Source organism: Vanacampus margaritifer, chromosome 5 (genome assembly GCF_051991255.1).
Source record: "Vanacampus margaritifer isolate UIUO_Vmar chromosome 5, RoL_Vmar_1.0, whole genome shotgun sequence".
Taxonomy (NCBI): domain Eukaryota; kingdom Metazoa; phylum Chordata; class Actinopteri; order Syngnathiformes; family Syngnathidae; genus Vanacampus; species Vanacampus margaritifer.
Genome location: NC_135436.1, coordinates 26,854,873 through 26,875,104, shown reverse-complemented (window position 1 = coordinate 26,875,104; position 20,232 = coordinate 26,854,873). Strand labels below are relative to the sequence as shown.

At 37.8% G+C, this 20,232-nt stretch overlaps 2 protein-coding genes across 5 annotated transcripts in view; both read left to right on the top strand.

Annotated features, from left to right (window-relative positions):
- The window catches only part of aplp2 (amyloid beta (A4) precursor-like protein 2), a 51,347-nt gene extending 49,083 nt beyond the window's left edge, over positions 1-2,264 (top strand). For all 4 annotated transcript variants that reach the window (XM_077565223.1, XM_077565221.1, XM_077565222.1 and 1 more), the window contains one exon: positions 29-2,264. In XM_077565223.1, coding sequence (XP_077421349.1) covers positions 29-130 — 102 coding nt within the window. In that variant the 3' untranslated portion in view covers positions 131-2,264. The remainder of the gene's footprint in view (positions 1-28) is intronic.
- Positions 2,265-3,140: 876 nt separating this feature from the next.
- st14a (ST14 transmembrane serine protease matriptase a) lies at positions 3,141-20,164 on the top strand. The gene is made up of 20 exons (XM_077566707.1): positions 3,141-3,215; positions 3,777-3,925; positions 7,672-7,831; positions 9,621-9,751; positions 9,831-9,901; positions 10,045-10,211; positions 10,291-10,326; positions 11,195-11,429; positions 11,884-12,026; positions 12,135-12,238; positions 13,037-13,149; positions 13,225-13,361; positions 13,493-13,597; positions 13,672-13,779; positions 15,184-15,300; positions 16,311-16,448; positions 16,665-16,848; positions 17,777-18,048; positions 18,217-18,353; positions 19,198-20,164. Exons 2-20 carry the CDS (start codon positions 3,884-3,886, stop codon positions 19,354-19,356), a joined length of 2,559 nt encoding a protein of 852 aa, XP_077422833.1. The 5' UTR covers positions 3,141-3,215; positions 3,777-3,883; the 3' UTR covers positions 19,357-20,164.
- The last annotated feature ends 68 nt before the right edge of the window (positions 20,165-20,232 follow it).

Sequence of the window (20,232 nt, the reverse complement as noted above, 5' to 3'; positions counted from 1 at the left end):
CTTAAAACTAGTGTGCTTTCGGTGACAGGTGGACCCCATGTTGACGCCGGAGGAGCGCCACCTGAACAAGATGCAGAACCACGGCTACGAGAACCCCACCTACAAATACCTGGAGCAGATGCAGATCTGAGCCTGCGGGGGGCGCCGCCGCTGAGCCTACTGGCGCATACTACTGACCAATAATTCCACAATAAGATGATGACCATAACAATGCTGTTGTTCCTCTCATTTGCATACATCCAAAACAACCCTCCTATTTGCTACTATTGTACCATGGAGCTATTTTTCTTCTTAATTTTTTGTTTGCATTGTTGTTGATTACGAGAAGTTCTTTTTCTCGCCATTTCCACTAGCTTGGATCAAATAGGTGTAACATTTCTGATGATTTTTTTTCCTCTTTTTTTTTTTTTTTTTTTAGACATGATTCAAAAGCAGTTTATGACGCCAACGCCGCCGTTTTCAGTTTTTTCTCCTCGATAGCTTGCTTGTAAATGAAGGTTATTTGTACCAATTAAAATGTATTGTGACACAACGGATGATGGAAAAAAAAAAGACATTTATTTACAGATGATACATAGATATAATAATATATGACGGGAATATATGTATTGTGATTGGGTGGTGAAATCAGCTGAGAGGCCGCGGGTTTCACAGTGTAGAAAATGGATGGATTATATAATAGAAATGCATATTTACAGCTCTGGAAAAAGGAAGAGACCACTGAAAAATGAATCAGTTTCTCTGATTTTGCTGTTTGTATCACTGAGAATTAAAGTGTCCTCAAGACGAGATGAATGCCGGTTAAAATCAAAGATCAAAGTGTAGTTTTAGTTCAGACCTATAGGGGGGCAGTATATTGCACTGAGCACTTTGCTCATGCGAAAATGACCAAATTGAAGTTAACCCACTTTTGTTTTCAATGACTCATTTATGCTTTTGGCACTCTATATTTGCAGGAAAATAGACATTTTTGTTTGCTTTTCTACACTTCTGATAACATCACTATCATGGCCAAAATTAAAATACAGTAATGCGGTAAATTTAAGATTTTTTTAAAAAAAAAGTAAAGCAAATAAAAAATGAAACTAGATGAAATCTCAAACAAAACAACAAAAGCAATGTCCATGCAATACATGCATTTTACTTAAAATTGTGCCATGTAGCAATTATTTGGCGTACCACTAGAGGGAGCCCATGTACCACTAGTGCTGATCGTACCACACTTTGAGAAAATCAACAAGTATTGTGGGAAAAAAAACGCTAGATAATAATTAAGAAATCACTTAACCTTTTTTCCAGAGCTGTGTATGCAGCCACATATAATGGGAAAGCCCTTAAACAAAGGTGGCCAACCTGCCTGTTTTAGAACTATACTTAAAACTTGTATAAAAATGAATTTTCATCATATTTTGTTTTCATAAACTTTATTATGGCCGTCACAGGAAGATCTTTTTATCAAGGTTTTGCCACCTCCCTTCCCACGACTGAATGTATAATGGAATGTTCCATTTTAGATTGTGATAGGGGACGACTTTTGCCTAATCAAGAGCCCAAAGTTGGGTGGATTTCGAGCCATGTCTCATTTCCAATCGTTTAGCTTTTTGCATGAGGATTTGGATTATTATTTTTTTGTAGGCTTTTTCAAAAAAAAATTCCAACTCACTTTTTATTTTACAATATGGTTCCTCCCCGCTAAAACAGAGCATCTTTCACCCTAACATAAACAAAACCTGTACTTAAACAGAAATTTACGCCAACAGATATGAATAGAAACGTGACAAGTGACAGCAATCAAAGCTAAAAATTTGTCTCCTGAGCTTCAAATAATCTTTTACTACTAAATAATACCTCCTGTTCCCTCTCTGCTGTCTTTGTATAGTTGATGTTACAATCATGGCTTTTTCTTTCCAGAGGACTTTTTCTGTGCTGGTGTGCATTGTTCTGATACATAAGATGATGTTCTATATATAAATATATATATCTATTTTTAATTTCTTTTTCTATTTGTTTGTTCCTCTTCATGTGACAGTACTGTAGCTCTGTACGTCTCACTATGCACCCCGAGAAAAAAAAAAACCCCAACAGCTTTAGTCTTGTAACTATAACTGCCTGTTTGACTGTGTGGCAAGACAACACACACACACATGGCTAATATATGCTGTATTTCATTTGTTATTATTATTATTAGTCATCTGAGAGTGGTGTTAACAAGCAGTTTTCTGGTTAAGGGGACAACACACGTGTCAATAAAGTCACAACTTCCACTCCCACGCGTCGTCTTTTCACACAGACTGACAATGATGAAATGTTGATTTTAATATTGTGTGTTTTTTGGGTGGGTAGACACAAAAATATCGACTCAACAGTCTTTTAATAGAGAAATAATAACGTCACCTTGATCATGATTTTTAATGGACAAAAGTTAAGTAAATTTTAAAGTTAATATGAAATATGCAAATACATGTGTCAAAAATTTGAGTATTGCTTATAAGATTTGACGATTGTTTTGTATATATAATTATTGTTTCTCATGATGTTACATAACAAGCATCTGGTTAGATTACTAAGGCATTCTCCATAAAAACTTGAAAGTATTGCGATTTTTGTATGATGTAATATGCTACATGTAAAATAGAAAATAATTGAGTGATGGATTTTTATTTTATTTTTTGGGAAGAAGTGCACTGTAAATGGTAATTAGCAAAAAAAAAAACATTAAAGCCAGCATTTATTATTATTTTTTTTTTATATGACCATTTTATAAAGGTGAAAAAATGCACTATTTATTTTATTAACAGCTTTATATTGGATATGATTTTAAAAAAGTTTTTTTACTACCTGTATATTATTCCTACACACCATATTGTGTGTACAATATTATTATACAGTATAAATATAAAATGTTAACACATGTAAAAACTAATTGTAAGCGTCAGAATTATGTTTATATTATATTTCATTCCTAATTTCTGATTTAAAATATAGAAGGATATTTTTTTCTAAATTAAAAACAAAACAAAATTAATCTTTCTTGCTAAAAACGGAAATGTTTGGGACGAATTATTCGAACGCCACCCCCAACCCTTGAACTGTGAGGCAGATGTGCCGACCACTAGCGCACCATGCCGCCCCACATTGCTCAGCATTCCCACTTGGAAATGTGGGAATTCCTCCGAAGACCAAACTGAAACCTGACGTGTCACCGCTAGAAGCAGGTGAGTCAGCGCAGGTGAATCACCTTTACATTTTGGATTAAATCACACAACCGATACCAAAATAGACTACACGGAATCTTTGAATCTATATTTAGCATATGTCAGACATTAGACCAGTTAATCTGTCAGTTAAATCGCCAAAGTTTTTAAACGCTGTTAGTACGCACGGAAAAGTAGTTCCTGCGCGTTTTGAAATCTCACGTCACAAAAAGCGGTCTTATCTCAAATTTAACACGTACTTTGTTCTTTTACTATAAACGTATGTTGTTAGTGTGGATATATGTGTTGTTTTAACGGATTAAATTGTCCTTTAAAGGTATAAAAAGTGGTGAAGGGAAGTGCCAACAGGTGCGCGGGGCACGGCCACGCCCACAGAAACCTGACATTTCCGGAAGACTTTTTCCTCCTCCTTTCTGCTCTTTCGCTTCATTTCTCTCCGTTGTAGGGCACGACCAAGTTGACCTATAATCCGGCGACACATTGGGACATTTAAGAAAACAACCTTTAAAACCTTTTTTTTGGGATAAAAGCGTTTTGAATTGAGTTTGTTGACCACTACAGGAAGCCTAGGAGATTGGAAACTTTTCAAGAAAGAAGGAGGACTAGCAACAACAACAGCGACGCAGGCGGCTCAGGTGTTTTCTTTTCTTGCTCCTCTTTGAACCTCTATGGACTACATGGACAGCGGTCTGAGGTATACCCCCGCCCAGGTAAGATAAGAAGTACAGTACAGTACAGTACAGCTCCGTTTCGGTACCCCGTGTCCAATTAAATGCAAACTGACATTGAACTCACCTTTTGTGTGACGTCACGAAGCATCAGGAGAGTCATCCTTTCTGGGTTACTAAATGGTGGGTGTAAAAATGGACGAATTTTTTAAACACAATCTACAGTACGTACATAAGGGGAAAGAAAATCCTCATAATAATTGTCTATACAAAATCAGATCAAAATGTATCGATATTCTGTCCAACATTAATAGATTGATGATGATCCTTAATGTGCAAATGTGTTGGATACGCAAACAGTTCTTGACACCCTTTCAAGATTCCGCTTGGGCACTACTGTCCCATAAAAAAAAAAATACACTGCAGTTTCAAGATTTACCTTAATTTGACATAAACATGGGTCAAATTTTTGTCATATTTACCTGTACAAAAGAATGCATTTTTAAAATGATTTAGGCAAGCTCCCGGTTGCGATCTGCAATAGTGGCGTTTCAGATCCTATACTGAATTCCTCCTGGTCGTCCTCCCTGTTGGGACTTGTTCCAGGAGTCTCTTTTGCTGACTGTCTGAACCGGGATGCAGTCGCTCTAACACCAGAATAAACTGAAAACAAAACCAAAATGACAAATCGGACATAGTTGCCATAAGGTGTCATACCTAATGTTCAAATTCTTAATTTGTGTGACCCACAAAAGGCCACAATGTGATGATACATGCATACAAATGATACATACATACATACAGTACACTACAATCTCGAAAAGTTAAACTTTTATTGCGGCTTGACTTCCAAGTTGTTCAAGGATTTCCTCAGGTATGTACTTCACATCTTTGGCCACCTTTAAAATTGAATTTCATTAACCTAATAGTGTCATTGCTTGAATCATTTATTTTAAAATGTTTTTGGGGAAACAAGAAAACCACAACCATTCAAAAAACAAAAAAAAACCAGTCCATTTACCTCGATTCAAGCTTTGCAGGTAATCATGCCGTTTTTAGCGAGTATGTTGATTTTTTTATTTATTTTTTATTGTTAAGGTGAATTAAAAAATAACTTTGACAATTCTGCTATTAGACTAACGATTTACTGTGCAGTAAATGTTCTGTGTAACAGAATAGCAAAGGAGCGGTTTGTTGGCAATATTTGCGCTATTATGTTAGCATCTGCTCGATTAAAAGTAACTTTTGGCACGTAATTGATTATGTAATCATGTATATTGCTTGTTACCGTACTGAGCGATTAAGCCCTTTGCTATGTTGATGTTAGTTCCATTTTCTATTCTTTTAGCTGGTGATAAGGTACGATTTGACTTATGGTTATTATTGCAGAATTATACTTGTGTTTTTGTTTAAAAAAAGAGAAAGAATAGGCAATGATTGTTGTCAACATCTTATTACCAAAGAAAAATCCTAAAGAGTTAAAGATAATATAAATGCATTTACGGCAGCGCCTTTCAAGTGACACACTATTCTAAGGTTGCTGTTTTAGAACTCAAAATCTTCTCCTTTTTTTGGGTTAGGGTTGTTGAGTATTTTTAGACACGGAACAAAATTAAACTCTCATCTGAAGGCACCGCTCTGATTTCCGAGGGGTTTGTGCGAGATAGTGATGTGTCACGACACGTTGGCTCCCTGTTGGTCCATTCTGTTTTCATTTTTGCATCAGATTCAATTAAAAGTCGCCCCCGCCGGCAATGCATGTGGATTTGGGAAGCATACGTTTAATCACACAGTACCATGTAAGTGGTGTCAATGTTTCATTTTGAACATTAAAGAATGCGTTTAATTTCACCAGTAAGCGTCTAGACAGTTGGATTGAATTCAAAAAAATGACTTCTTGATCTTGTTTTGTGGTAGTTTGACGTTTCCGGTTATTCAAATGACTTGCTCGGCTCAAAGGCACAATTTGTGCTTGCAAGCCGGCCTTGTCGCGTTGACGTGTTGTCGTGCGCCTCGGCTGCGCGGGTGGCTCGTTCCCAGCAGGTTTGACAGGATTTCACTAGGTGAAACCTTCCTCCTCCTCCTCCTCCCCCGCTCCTCCTCTTCCTCCTTGCGCTATCTCACCCTGGAGAGCCAACCACAGCGAGTTGTGACTCACGCAGAAAGTTCCTTTTTGATTTCATGACCACGCATAGAAACTGTTTGCGATCGGTGTAAGTGGCGCTAGCAAAGCGTGATTATTTCTCACCGACGTGGCTTATTTTGTCTGTTTGAAGGGGCTACGGTTTAAGGTCACTACAGAAAAAAAACATTCCTTGAATACGCAGGCTAACAATGCTTGGGAGCTGCTTTTAAGTGGAAACGCTGTAAAAAGCATTTTATAACTCGATAGTCACAACAAACAAATCATAGCTGTGATGTTGCGCAATAAACTAACGTTGAGTCTACAAATAGCTTCTGCTCCTCTTCTACTAACCAAAACAGCAGCACCCACAGAGGCACGTAAACAGTCTTGTCAGTAAATTATTACCGCAAAGTATTTTGCCTGAACAATTTTTAATCATGTTCTTTCATTATGTATACAAATGTGATTTAGGGCTGATCAATTTTGACAAATAATTTAATTGGGCTTTTTTTCTCCTCTCAAAATTGCCATTGCAATTTAACTCCTTCACTCCCGGCTGTTTTACTGGATTTCGACTGATTTTGCAAGGCCCACAGAATATTGTGTTCTATTGCTATAAAAACATGGAACCTACCAAAAAAAAGAGTCTCTTCTTTCATCAGAAAAAATATATTTCTATCTGTTTCTGTTTTGCAGCAATTAGCATTCAAATATAGTCAAAAAAAGTTTCATCATTATTCACAAATCTATTTAGAAATGTCAGTAATTAGCTTTTTTTCAACATGGCCCTGGTTGATCTCTTTTGATCTGCTGCCACCTGCTGGCCGTTTGTTGAATAACTACTACTACTACTACTAATTTCTTCAACCGTTCTTTGCAGTTAAGAGGCTGCATCAAAGCCTCCTGTATGCTCTAGCATAAAAAAACTTTTTAAAAACACAAATAAATATGTCTACATTTAAAATTGAACGTATTTATACGTTTTTTGGGAGCAAATGAGTTAATATGCGATTATTTATTTCTAGGTCCTTTTCCAATATATTTTTTTCAACAAACACAACCATTGAATAAATCTGTATTACAATTAACAATATTATATTCATTATACAAAAGTGTTTTGGAATTTTGCTAAAATAACATTACAACAATAAAGCAAACAAATCAGTGGCTTTATCACTTTTAGGCTAATAGGAAAGTAGTAATTAATGGCAAGGAAGTATTTCGAAGTGATACGTCCTGAGTGTTCTAAGATCTTTGCATGGCGGGGAGGAGTTGTCAAGATGTCGTCCATGGAAGTTCCCCTGAACTCTTTGACTGCCAAAAACGTTAAATAACGTTTAGTAAAATCCTATGGAGGAGTGCCAAAGACGTTAAAAGACGTTTTTTTTCAAAACAGAGATGAAACTAACCATTTTCTATTGTTGATTACTGAAAAACGGAATAAGGTATAAACAAACTTTTTTTTTCTGATGAAAGACGAGAGTCCAATCTTTCATTTGGTAGTATGTGTGTTTCCATAGTCCAAACACATAATTTTCTGTGAACCTTGAAAGATCAGTCAAAAATGCTTAAATCGGCTGGCACCCACGGCATCCCTTTTCTGAAAACGTCTGGCAGTCAAAGAGATAATGATACTATGGAGTTGCCCGTGTGTGTTCTCCAGGACAAAGAATGGGACACGACTGTTCAATTCCTGCCGGCGTCGGACAACAAGAAGCTGGAGAAGAAGAAAGGTCCGGGGAAGGTGGGAGCCGTGATCGGGGTGCTGATCTTATGCGCCGTCATCGCGCTGATGGCCGGCCTGCTGGTCTGGCACTTCCACTGTAAGTATTGATTTTAGCGCTATTATTTTTAACTGGTAACAAATGTTTGTTCGACGGGGCATCGTACAACTTAAAAAAAAAAAAGTAAGTAGTGGGCCAATGACTGTAAGGGTTGGTGAAAGTAGGGTCATAGTTGATGAACTTTTATGATGAGTAAAATTCTTGTTGACACGCATCATTATGTTGTGTTTACATTGTTAGACAGTCCGATGCAGAGTAGTGAAGTCTAACAAATCGGTTCAACCAGTAAAGTAAAAAAACAGTCAATACGGTGTTTGAATAAAATACACTTGAAGGCCACATAGGTTGAATAATGTCCACAGTAGAATAAGTCCAGGTTCAAAACGACGCTTTTTCCCACACCTATGATTGAGGTGTTTTAAAGTTCAGTACTTTTAAAATCAATTTAACTGTACGTTCTTGTAGTCATTTTAGAAAGCTGCTTTTTATTCCTTTACTTTGATTTTAAACGTCTTTAACTGCGTTGTTTGTAAATGTTTTCAAACGTTATACTCAAGTGAAGCACATTGCATATGAATTGTGCTATATAAATAAATCTGCCTTGCCTTCTTCTTCTGTAGATGATTCTCTGCGGTGTTTGGGAAACTAATGTTAAAGGCAAAAAAAGAATAAACAGAAATCAAAAAATACACATCAGAGAGAAAGTTCCTTGCTTTCGATTCCCTTCGCCCCCGGGTGTCTCCCACCAAGTTGCTTTTGATGAAGTGGCAGAAAGTTGCGCTCGTCTTCTTCTTTTTCATGTATTCTTGATGTTCTTTTATGAAGGAGGCGTCAGCCTTGACACAGAGCAATCCTGAGGACTTTCGAGATGGATCAGAAAGAAATACAAAAGTGGCACACTAAAACATTTTTATCGGAAAAGATGAAAATGTCATTTTAACAGTTTGCTCAGACAATATGGTTACTTAAAAAAATGAGTTAAAATTAAAAAAATTATGTTCTGTACTGTACAAAGCAAGTGCGATATTGATTTATGTTGAGGTCATTATCCTGCCACTAGATGGCATAATTGCATTTGTAAGATGTTGCTGACAGTTCAGTGCATTTTTTTTCATATTAAGAGCTTACTGATCCTTAATATCAAGTAACTTGTGAAATTCTGCACATTTTCAAAATTGTAAAATACAACTTGACCCCAGTCTCCATAAATATATGCATTATTATTAACTCATTCACTCCCAGCCGTTTTCACTGAAGCAACCCCCTTCGCTCATGGCTGGGTCAATAGAAAGATTAGAGTATCTTCTTTCATCAGGAAAAAAAAATATTTGTATCTGTTTCTGTTTTGCAGTAATTAGCATTAGAATATAGCTAAGTTTCATCATCATTGACAAACCTGTTGAAAATACTGGGAAAAAGAGCTTGTTGCAACATGGCCCTGGTTGATCTCTTATACTCTGCTGCCACCCGCCGGACGTTTTTTGTAATAACTACCATTGCTTTAAGCGACATCTTCAGGTCAGAGGCTGCAACAAAACCTTCTCTATGCTATAACATTTAAAAAACATATAAATATGTTTTTGGGACAATGGCAATATGTAAAATAGAACGTTTTTATACGTTTTGGTGAGCAAATGAGTTAATTTTGACATGGACGTGTCCCCCAGTACAAGCTTTCCAAGTATTAATCACGCGTTAAAATTTTTTTTATAGGAAGTTAAATTAAATTAACTCCTAATTAACGCACTAATTTTGACAGCCCTAATTATTTTCAAAAAAACCTTTTTGTTGTCCTGCAAACCCAACCGCCGTCCATTTGTCCTGGCAGTCCGTAAAGACGTGCGCATCAAGAAGATGTACAGCGGCTCCATGCGCATCACTAACCAAGTTTTCGAGGACGCCTACGAGAACGCCAACAGCTCAGAGTTCAAGGCGCTGGCCAAGCAGGTCAAGACGCAGGTACGAGCATGACGAGCATGACGATGACGTGCATGCATTTGTTTCCTTCTCCTTCACTTTCATCTCGCGTCTTTTACAGCTCAAAACGCTCTACAGCAAGAGCCCGCAGCTGGCCAAATACTACGTCGGCTCGACGGTTCAGGCTTTCAGGTACGACTTGTCTCAGTCAAGTAGCTCACGTGACAAGTAAAAGCAGAAACGTTTTGAGAAGTGCAAGGACACTTCAAACGTTATTATTGTTAACTTTTATAACTTTTCAATTTTTATTCACGTATTTCTTGTTTTTCTGCCAGCGAGGGCAGCGTCATCGCTTACTACATCTCCGAGTTCAGCGTTCCGTCCGGCCAGGAGGCGGCGGTGGACGGCGCCATGTCCACCATGGACAAACTGGTGGACAAAGAGCAGCGCAGCATCTACAGGCCGGGCAACTCGCTGCTCCTGGAAGATGTCGTGTCCTCGGGTACGAGAAGTCGCCAACAAACACTCGCAATTGTGTGATGTCGACGGGTGGATTAACATTCAGTGTTTGCGTTTTACAGAACTTGATTCCCGATTGTTTTCTTCGGAATTCAGCAGTAAGTGATCTTCCTATTTGGTTAGAAAACCTCGTTTAAAAAAAAAAAAAAATGATATCTGGGAAATTTGGTTCAAATTTGATTTAAAAACAACAACACACATTTAGTGGCAGTTATTCCTCTTTTACACACACCAGGGTTATTATAGTTTTGGAATTTTCTTTTTAGTTTGTTTTTATTTTATTTTGAATTTTGTTTTAATTAATTTTCAGGGTGGTTCTGTTAGTTTTTATTAATTTGTTATTTTTTAAAAAAATGCTTACCGATAGTTTAAATTAGTTTCAGTATTAGTTTTCGTTTAAAAACAAACAAACAAGTGTATTACTTGTGCGCAATATTAAATCAACACCATGGTAAAATGAAAACAGCAACTAATTTCTTACCTAGCGTTGCATTTCGGTATCATCTGAAGGTGCTTTTCTATTGGCCGCTGCTCGATGATATCACTTCTGTGTGACATTCTTTAAATGTTCTTCTTCTGGTTAATATTGAAATAATTATACTTAAAATCACATTTAAAATCATGTATTAAATGAATTACCAAATACTAAAACAAAGGACATTTTTGCTATAATTATAGTTTCAGTTAGTTGTCGTTTTTTTTAAAAAGCATTTCCATTTTTATTTTATTTCGTCAATCAAAGTGTTTTTTTTTTTTATTTAAGTTTGAGTTTTTTCGTTAAATAAAATAACATTGACACACATACACACACACACACAAAACAGGACAAACAGTCAAATAAAGCCACATGAATTAAAGCAATCTTTGCACACAAAAAAAGTGTCACACATTTTATGGTATTTTGATGTTACTATGTTGTTGTGGAATCAAAATCATTGCAAAGTGGACTACTGTCTCCCGTCTCAGATTTCTTGAGGTTTTCCGAGCACACGAGGACCAACCACATTGGCCAGATCATGTCCCCCGGTTTTCCCGACACCTCGTACCCGCCCAACACGTTCATCCAGTGGTCGCTGCGGGCCGACCCCAACTACATCATCAAGCTGGACTTTGACACCATGAACCTAGAGGAGAACTGCGACAACGATTTTGTCAAGATCTACGACTCCCTGGTGGCCATCGAGGCCAACGTCTTGCAGGAGTGAGTCATGCGCGCAGAGCTTGAAAAAATGATCATGCGGTGTGTAGAGACCCCTGCTGGTCATGTGGCAAGCTTACAGCTGCAAAATGGACGTCTAGTTCTACTTTTGCCAACCTTTCCTGGGCCAACTGACATATTTTACAATAAAAAAATACTCCAAAGCATACCATCAAACAAATCACTTTAAGTGGATACACAAGTTAACTGTGAACATTTTTGGGGGGGGTCTAATGTGGAAATTAAATCAAAATTTCTGTTAAATGAAAATTGAGTTAAGAACAAAATTAAAAGGCAATGACGGAGAATTGAAAAGTGTTACATTATGTGTTGCTCGTCAATATCAAATCGGCTCAATAGTTAACGCTTTCATGTCCATGTGTTAGTTTCACTGTTTTTGTCCTGATGGAGTGGAAAAAGTCTAGGTTTTGAAAGTAACATTCCATCCTGTCTGTAGGATGTGCGGCTACTACTCACCCAGCGAGCCCCTGACCTTTCTGTCCTCTGGCAACGTGATGCTGGTCACCATGGCAACCAACCAAGGGCAGAATTACCCGGGTTTTCGAGCGCAAGTGTCGCAGGTGCGACGCGGCAGCACCAGTAGGAAGCCACACACAGACGCAAACGCATTTGTGCGAGGATTCATCGAGGTGAAATAATACAGTTGTTCTGTTTTTTGTGTGTGTTTTTTTTTTTTTTTGTAAACAGGGATGACGTGCGGCGGCCAGTTGACAGGCGAAGTGGGCCATTTTCATTCCCCCAACTTCCCTGATTACTACCCACCTCGGACCTCTTGCCAGTGGACGATCCAGGTGAGGCGCAGGCACAGCATTCTGCAGGCCACTGTGCTGCCTTTTGCCTAGTTAAACAATTTAAATACTGTACATTGGACTACTGCACTCAATTGAGACCTCCTCCAACACTGAACAATAATAAACCAATCCGGAATGCCGCTCAACATTTGATTCCCTTTGGAAATCATGGAAAAATAAATAATGCATTACATTATAAAACTGTTGCCATCATAAAAAATTAAAACGATACAGGCAAGATTTGAAGTCAGTGACTCTCAAAGTGTGGTCGTTAATGCACACACAAGTGGTATGCGGGCTCCCTCTAGTGGTAATTGAAATAAGTTTTAATATACTGTATTTGCATTTAAGAACTGCCTTTTATTCTATGTTTCGGTAAACAAAAATTTAATACAATATGTTATTTACACATTTTGTCAGGATTTGAAGTGAACAAACTGTTCATTAAAAAAAATGGTGGGGGGTATGAAAAAGGAAAAAAAAAAAAGATATATGTATTAATCTAAAATTTGATTGTAAACATATTTCAAAATTTTAAGTGATTATCAATAAGTCCACAAAAACAGTTGCACTGCGTGTTGTAGGTGGTGGTAATAAACAGATTAACAATTCTCAAGGTGAAGCTTCACCATTGGCGGAGGTAATTTTTTCAAAAAATGTTCAGTTAAGTGTACATGCAGCTTTTTAGCGCATAGCATTGCTAGCCTCAGCAGCAAACATTAAATATTTTTAAATCTATATTTTGATCTAAGCTGTGTTAAAAGTGCTATACATGAACTTCTGTCCATAATCTCCCAGGTCCCCGCTGGCAAGGCGGTGAAGGTGACATTCAAAAGGTTCCTCATGTCCGAACCGGGCCAGGGCGGAAGCAAGGGCTGCCATAAGGACTATGTGGAGATGGACGGCAACAAGTGAGTCCCGGAGCACGTGAACCAAAAAGAGCATAATTCGATCCCAGCTGATCTTTGTTTTTTGTTTTTTTTTAGGTTTTGTGGAGATCTGCCCGACAACTCAATTACGAAGACCAGCCGCACCAACAAAATGACCGTTAAGTTTTTCTCCGACGGATCCTACGTGGATATCGGTTTCAATGCCACATATGAGGCGGTGGACGTCGCCGACCGTAAGCGATGTTCTTCACTCCTTTCTTTTAGACTTGAGACTTATGAATTGCACTTTTACTTATGAAATTTTACTTCCTCTCATCTCTGCCTACTTGTGACAAATTGTAATTATTTCCTGATCCATCCGCAGCCTGTCGCAAGCAGTTCCAGTGCACGAACCAGCGCTGCATCAAGTCAGATCTCAAGTGCGACGGCTGGAACGACTGCGGCGACATGAGCGACGAGTTGAACTGCAGTACGTCATTTTCCCCGCTCATGTTCGCATTACCCTGCTAGCATGCTGAGATAACGGCTTGTTTCCTCCTCCAGAGTGCAGCTCCAGTCACATCAACTGTAAGAACGGCCTGTGCAAGCCCAAGTTCTGGGAGTGTGACAGCGTAGACGACTGCGGCGACGGCACAGACGAGCAGAACTGCGGTACGGCGACTTCATTTCTGACATTCTTCATTGTTGACTCATTTGCTTCCCAAAATGTATAAAAACGTTCTATTTTAAATATTGCCATGGCCCCAAAATCATATTTATAGTTTTTTTTTTTATGCTAGCGCATACAGAAAGCTTTGATGCAGCCTCTGACCTGAAGAGCTGGCTTAAAGCAATAGTAGTTATTACAAAAAATGGCCAGCAGGTGGCAGCACAGTATAAGAGATCAACCGGTCGCAACTGGCAACAGGTTTGTGAATAATGATGAAATTTAGCTATATTCTAATGCTAATTGATGCAAAACAGAAACGGATATAAATGTACTTTTTTCCTTATGAAAGAAGAGACTCTAATCTTTCTTTTGGTAGGTTCCATGTTTTTATAACAATAGAACGCAATATTGTGTGGGTCTTGCAAAATCAGTCAAAATCCAGTAAAACAGCCGGGAGCGAAGGGGGTTGCTTCAGTTAAAATGGCTGGGAGTGAATGAGTTAATGTGTCTAAACTGGTCGGTTAGGAGTCCGTGGAATAATTTTGTAATAAATTAAATTGGAGTGTGTAAAAAAATTAAAAAGTACTGTACATAGTTACAAATTGGGATTGGTGTGCTGATCAAGCAAATTCTGTTATGTTTGTGATTTATCAAAAAAATTTGACACTCCTGACAAGTCTTTTTTTTTGTAGAACACAACCTAGATAGATTTTTAATTTATTCATCCGTGAGAGAAATAGATTAAACTGGAATAAGGTATTTTTTGCACAAAATATGTCTTTTACACAGTAAGAGGTAATATTATGACAAAAAATGTTGTCGTTTTGAAATGCACTTGTAAAAATATGACCCTTGTCCAACATTAACTTGAATACCTGTAATATAGTTTTTTAATTCTAAAATGATCTTTTTTCACATTTTGTACATGGAAAATTACATCATATACTGTACATTAATTTCTAAATTATTGCTATTTTACCTTGAAAAAGTCTCAATTTTCACAAGATTGTGATTTTTTTTGTAACCCCACAAAATACAACTTGATCTTTTTTTTCTTTTTTTTAATCCGCACAACGTGAATTTGTTCTCATGATATTATGACCCCCCCCCTTCCCCACTCCACCCCAAAAAAGCCAATTTTTCCATTCATATGGTTTTTAGGGGTATACAGTATGTCATAACCTACCAGCACTACTGCCCAACTCATTTTTCAGTGTTTGGGGGGGGGGGGGGGGCAGCACAACATGTTTCACAAACATTTATTACTTTATTGCTACTATGTCAGTAAATTAAAAATGATACTAATCTAATAGCTTAACAATGTGGGGGGTGCTTATAAAAAATGTCTCCGAACCCAAAAAGTTTGAAAAGCCGTACTCTAAACTGTGCGCTTGCTGTCCCGACAGGCACGTGTTCTACTGGACAGCTGACCTGTATAAATGGCAAATGCGTCTCAGAGAAGAATCGCTGTGACGGGAGAGACGACTGCGGCGATGGTTCTGACGAGCTCGACTGCGGACGAGGTGAACTTCTCAACTCCACTTAGAAGTCAAATCAATGCTTTTGCAATGTATAAAACAATGGCAATGTTCTGAGTCCGTAATTGCTCTTTGAAAGTGGTTCAGCTTGTGTTGTCGCGCAGTTCGACAAGTTAAAGAAAGCTCAACTCGAGAGCGTCGTCGCGGAGACATCAGAATACACAGCCAATAGGGGAGGGGCTGGCGGAGTGATTTCAGAGTGCTAATAGCAATAGATCAACCCGTGGGAAGAGTCGTCCTGTGACTTAGCTTGCACCGGGGCACTGTTGTCCTTTAGCACTGCCCTGAGCCAACACCAAGAAAACTGTGCAGTGGGAAAAAAGGCTTTAATTGTTCCCAAGGTTAGCTGAAGTCTCGCTGGCTTGCATTGAAGAACTACAGCAATGGACGACTATCTTGTTCACTGTCACCAGAACTTGCGAATTGAGTTGTTCGAGTTGAGTTGGTCGAGATAAATAAATAAATGTGAGGGCAAAGCGTTTTTGTTTATTGATTGATATTTAATTCTGTTTATATAAAATGATTTTGTATTTATTTTGACATTTTTATTTTTGGAATCTCATTTTTTATTTTCGATTTATTTTTACTTTTATTTATTTACTTATGGATATCTATGTATATTTTGTTGTTTTTATTTCCATTTATTTTTATTTAATTTTTGAATTATATTTTTTTTAATCCATTTTTATTTTCACTTTTATTTATTATTTTTTTTTAATTTTGGCAGTTTTGGTCCTCCATATTAGTATAGCTATAAATACGCATCGTTTTAATGATGGCAAGTCAAGCCAATGCTAGCGAGCGGTTGGTTGAAAAACAAATGTTACCTGATTTTTGTTTTGTTTTTTCGTCTTCTCATTATCAGCATCTATGTAAGTTAATAAACATTTTAACAAGTTAAGTTTCAGTCGTTAGTGATTAACTTCAGTGCAAAACTTAACTCCTCCATGTTTAATTGTAAAGTTTGCTTCCTTGGTGTGTGTGTGTGTGTGTAGGTTCTGGTTCTGATTCTGGTTCTGTGGCATGCACTGACCTCACATTCAGATGCAAAAACAACAAATGCATCAGCAAAATCAACCCCGAATGTGACGACACCAAAGACTGCGAGGACGGCTCGGACGAGGACAACTGCGGTATGTGTGTGCGTGCATGCGTTTTGTTTCACTTTGCTTTTTTTGTGCATATGTGTTTTTGTGGGTACATGTTTTTTGTTTGTATTTGTGTTTTTTTTTTTTTTTTTTGTCCATGTTTTGTCTTTGTGAGTGTGTTCTTGATAGTGTGTTTGTTTTTTCTCTGCGTTTTTTGTTTGCTCGCACATTTTGTTTGACGAGTCTGCGTCGCCTCGGCAGATTGCGGGCGCAGCAAGTTCAAGACGTCACGTATCGTGGGCGGTCAGGACGCGGTGGCGGGCGAGTACCCGTGGCAGGTCAGCCTACACGTCAAGCGTTACGGACACGTGTGCGGAGCCAGCCTCATCAGCCCCCGCTGGATCGTCACCGCCGCTCACTGCGTGCAGGACGACGGCAAGACCAGGTAGGGTTCACCTTGGCTCTGCGGCACTTTTGTGCTCAGGGACCAAATTGGATTTTTAAAATGGACAAATGGGCCTCAATAGTTGATGAGGAAGTACAAAGTTTAATTGTCATATTAATGTAACAATATAGAATAACAATTAAGATATCATCACCCTCCTGACATAATGCAATGTCGAAGTAGATTTATTTTTTTTCAGAAAACACAAAAAGCTAGACCAAATACGGAAATAATAATAATTAATAATAATTTCATTTCTGGGATAAAATTTAATAATCTGTTTAACTAAGGAAGCTTGTTTCCTGAGAAGATGTTAAAGTTAAAAATTTTTTTTTTTTTTTGTCAGAATGACTTGATGTATAATGCTGTTTTTAAATTGCATTATCAAAAATGTTATAATAATGAATTAGAAAATGTAAAGGAATAGAAAATGGTATATTAAAATATGTAGAATAATGGTATTTAACATGTTGTATTATGCAAAATGTACTTATTCTTTAAATTAAATTATTTATAATTTAATTATAACTATCAGCCAATTATTTGCTAAATTGGAAAAAAAATTTAATAGTGTATTTTATTTTCCATTTTTAGCATATCATAATTGACAAATTATATTATAATATTAATTTTATATCTGTACAATTTTAAGTTAATTTTACTTTTTTTTTTTACAATAAACTAATGATTTTTTATGAGATAAATATACAATTGAATAATTTGTTTTTAATGAGAACTGACTTTTAAAAATACAGCACATAAAAACCTTTTGGAATTTTTTTTTGGGGGGGGATGTCTAAATGAATGCACAAATTTTACGGGACTCTTGATAATGTACAGAAAATGTCCGGTTTGCCAGATTATATGAAGGAATCATCCACTACTGCTGTACGCGTAACAATGAAAGGAAATCTTGATCTCCAAACAGGTTTTCCCAACCGGGCACTTGGGAGGCGTACATGGGCCTCCACTCGCAGCGCAACATCGGCAGCACGGTGGAGAAGAGGAACTTGAAGAAGGTCATTCCGCACCCCAACTACAACGGCTTCACCTTTGACAACGACGTGGCCCTGATGGAGCTGGATGCCCCCGTCACGTACAGCGACTACATCCAGCCCATCTGCCTGCCCGCCGCGCAGCACCAATTTCCCGTCGGGGGAACCGTCTCCATCACCGGCTGGGGCGCCACTCGAGAGGGAGGTGAGTTTCTCCCGCCACCGCCGACAACAACCACTTTGTCACTTCCTAACAACAAACTAAAACTTTTTTGCAATATTTAATTTTATATTTTTCGAAATCCGCAAACAGGTGTGTTCTGCATTTTATCTGCCGTTCTCAGATGTGTCTTCTTCTGTGTGTATTGTTCAGGGTTTGCAGCGACGGTGTTGCAAAAAGCGCAGGTGCGCACTATCAACCACACGGTGTGCGACTCCCTGATGGGCGGTCAGCTGACCACCAGAATGATGTGCGCCGGCATTCTGAGCGGTGGAGTCGACGCTTGTCAGGTAACTTCCTGTCGATTATTTCTTATAGAGGTTAGGTACGCACATAATCATTTTTAATTTTTTTTTTATCAGCCGTTTTTGTTGTTTTTTGTTGCAGTTTTTCCAGATTTTTGACTTTTTTTTTTAAATTAAGATACTATAAATGTGTTTTATTTCAAATGAAAGAAAGAAATGCTAAAACTTGTCTGATTATTGCAGATTTTAACAGAGCTAATATTGGCCAGTTAAATCAGCGGGACAGTTAACTCATTTGCTCCCAAAAACGTTATAAATACATTCTATTTTAAATGTCCCAAGTGTCCCAAAGACGTATGTATATGTTTTTTATGTTATTTTTTTAATGCTAGCGCATGCAGAAGTTTGATGCAGACTCAACTGCAAAGAACGGTTGAAAAAAATGGTAGTTATTACACAAACGGCCAGCAGGTGGCAGCAGAGCAAAAGAGAGCACCCATGTTGGAAAAAAAGCTCATTACTCACATTTCTTAATAGATTTATGAATAATGATGAAACTTAACCTATATTGTGATGCTAATTGCTTCAAAACGGAAACAAAAAGATATTACTTTTTTTTTTTCCTGATAGAGACTCTAATCTTTCTTTTGGTATGTTCCATTTTTTTTATAGAATATAGAATAGAATATTTTGTGGCGCTTGTAAAATCAGTCAAAATCCAGCAAAACAACCGGGAGTGAAGGGGATTGCTTCTGTGAAAATGGCTGGGAGTGAATGAGTTAAAGGGTCGTGCCCTAATTTTAACTGATTTACTTTGCGAGTCCTCTCTCAAAGAGGTTCTATATCAATCAAATGTACTGATTGTGTGTGCGTTGTTGGTCTGCGTCAGGGGGACTCTGGCGGGCCGCTCTCCATTCAGTCCGGCAGCCGCGTGTTCTTGGGCGGCGTGGTCAGCTGGGGCGACGGCTGCGCCCGCCGGAACAAGCCGGGCATCTACACGGCAGTCACCAAATTCCGCGGCTGGATCAAAGAGAAGACTGGTGTGTAAAACAAAAAAAAGGCCACACACGAGGGCCGTGGACATGAACATGGACTGAGACACACAGTGACTGCAGTGTAGTTTGTTGACTTCCCCAAGAAGAAGAAGCACCACCTCATGTGACGCTTAAAGAGCAAGTGCAGCACTCTTCCGTGTCCACTGTAATTTTATTAGTCGGCTTGATGAATTGTAAATATGTTTTATTTCATGTATTTTGGATTGACAGCATACACCGTCAGAGGTTTTAAATTTATTGTTGAACACGTGAAATGTTCATCCTTGTGTTTCACTGCAATTATCGTTTTTTTTTTTTTTTTTTGTGGTTGTATTTCTTCACAAATGTCAACAACTGTCCGATCAATCCATCCTACCTCCTATATAATACAGTGCATCGCAGAAAAATGTACTCACTCTTTGACTGTCATGCTCATGTATTTTGTTTTGATTTTGTTGTTTATGGACTTTGATGCAAGTCTAATCATTTAAATGAATGAAAAAATACATTAATGGCATAAAACAAAACGGTCAGTTAGTTAACAGTCCGAAAGCAGTCGAGGAGTTAGTACATTTTTATCTGTCAACACTTAAATAGGAATATTTAGTCACCAGAGGTCCTTGAATGCATCATCATTGCTTTTAAAAAACTTTTGGTGCTGTATTTTGCCAGCAATATCAACAGTACGTAGAAGGTTTTGTATGATTTTTTTGGGCCTTTGTTTAGCTCAATGCAGTAGAAATACAAATACAACCGTTTTACGTCACTGTCTGTGTGAATGTTTTTATAGCAGATGTTTTAAATAAAATATTTCTGATATAACACGTTTGATTTAATTTTTTATTTTCCACATACACTGACTGCAGTAATTTTAATTTAATTTTCAAAAA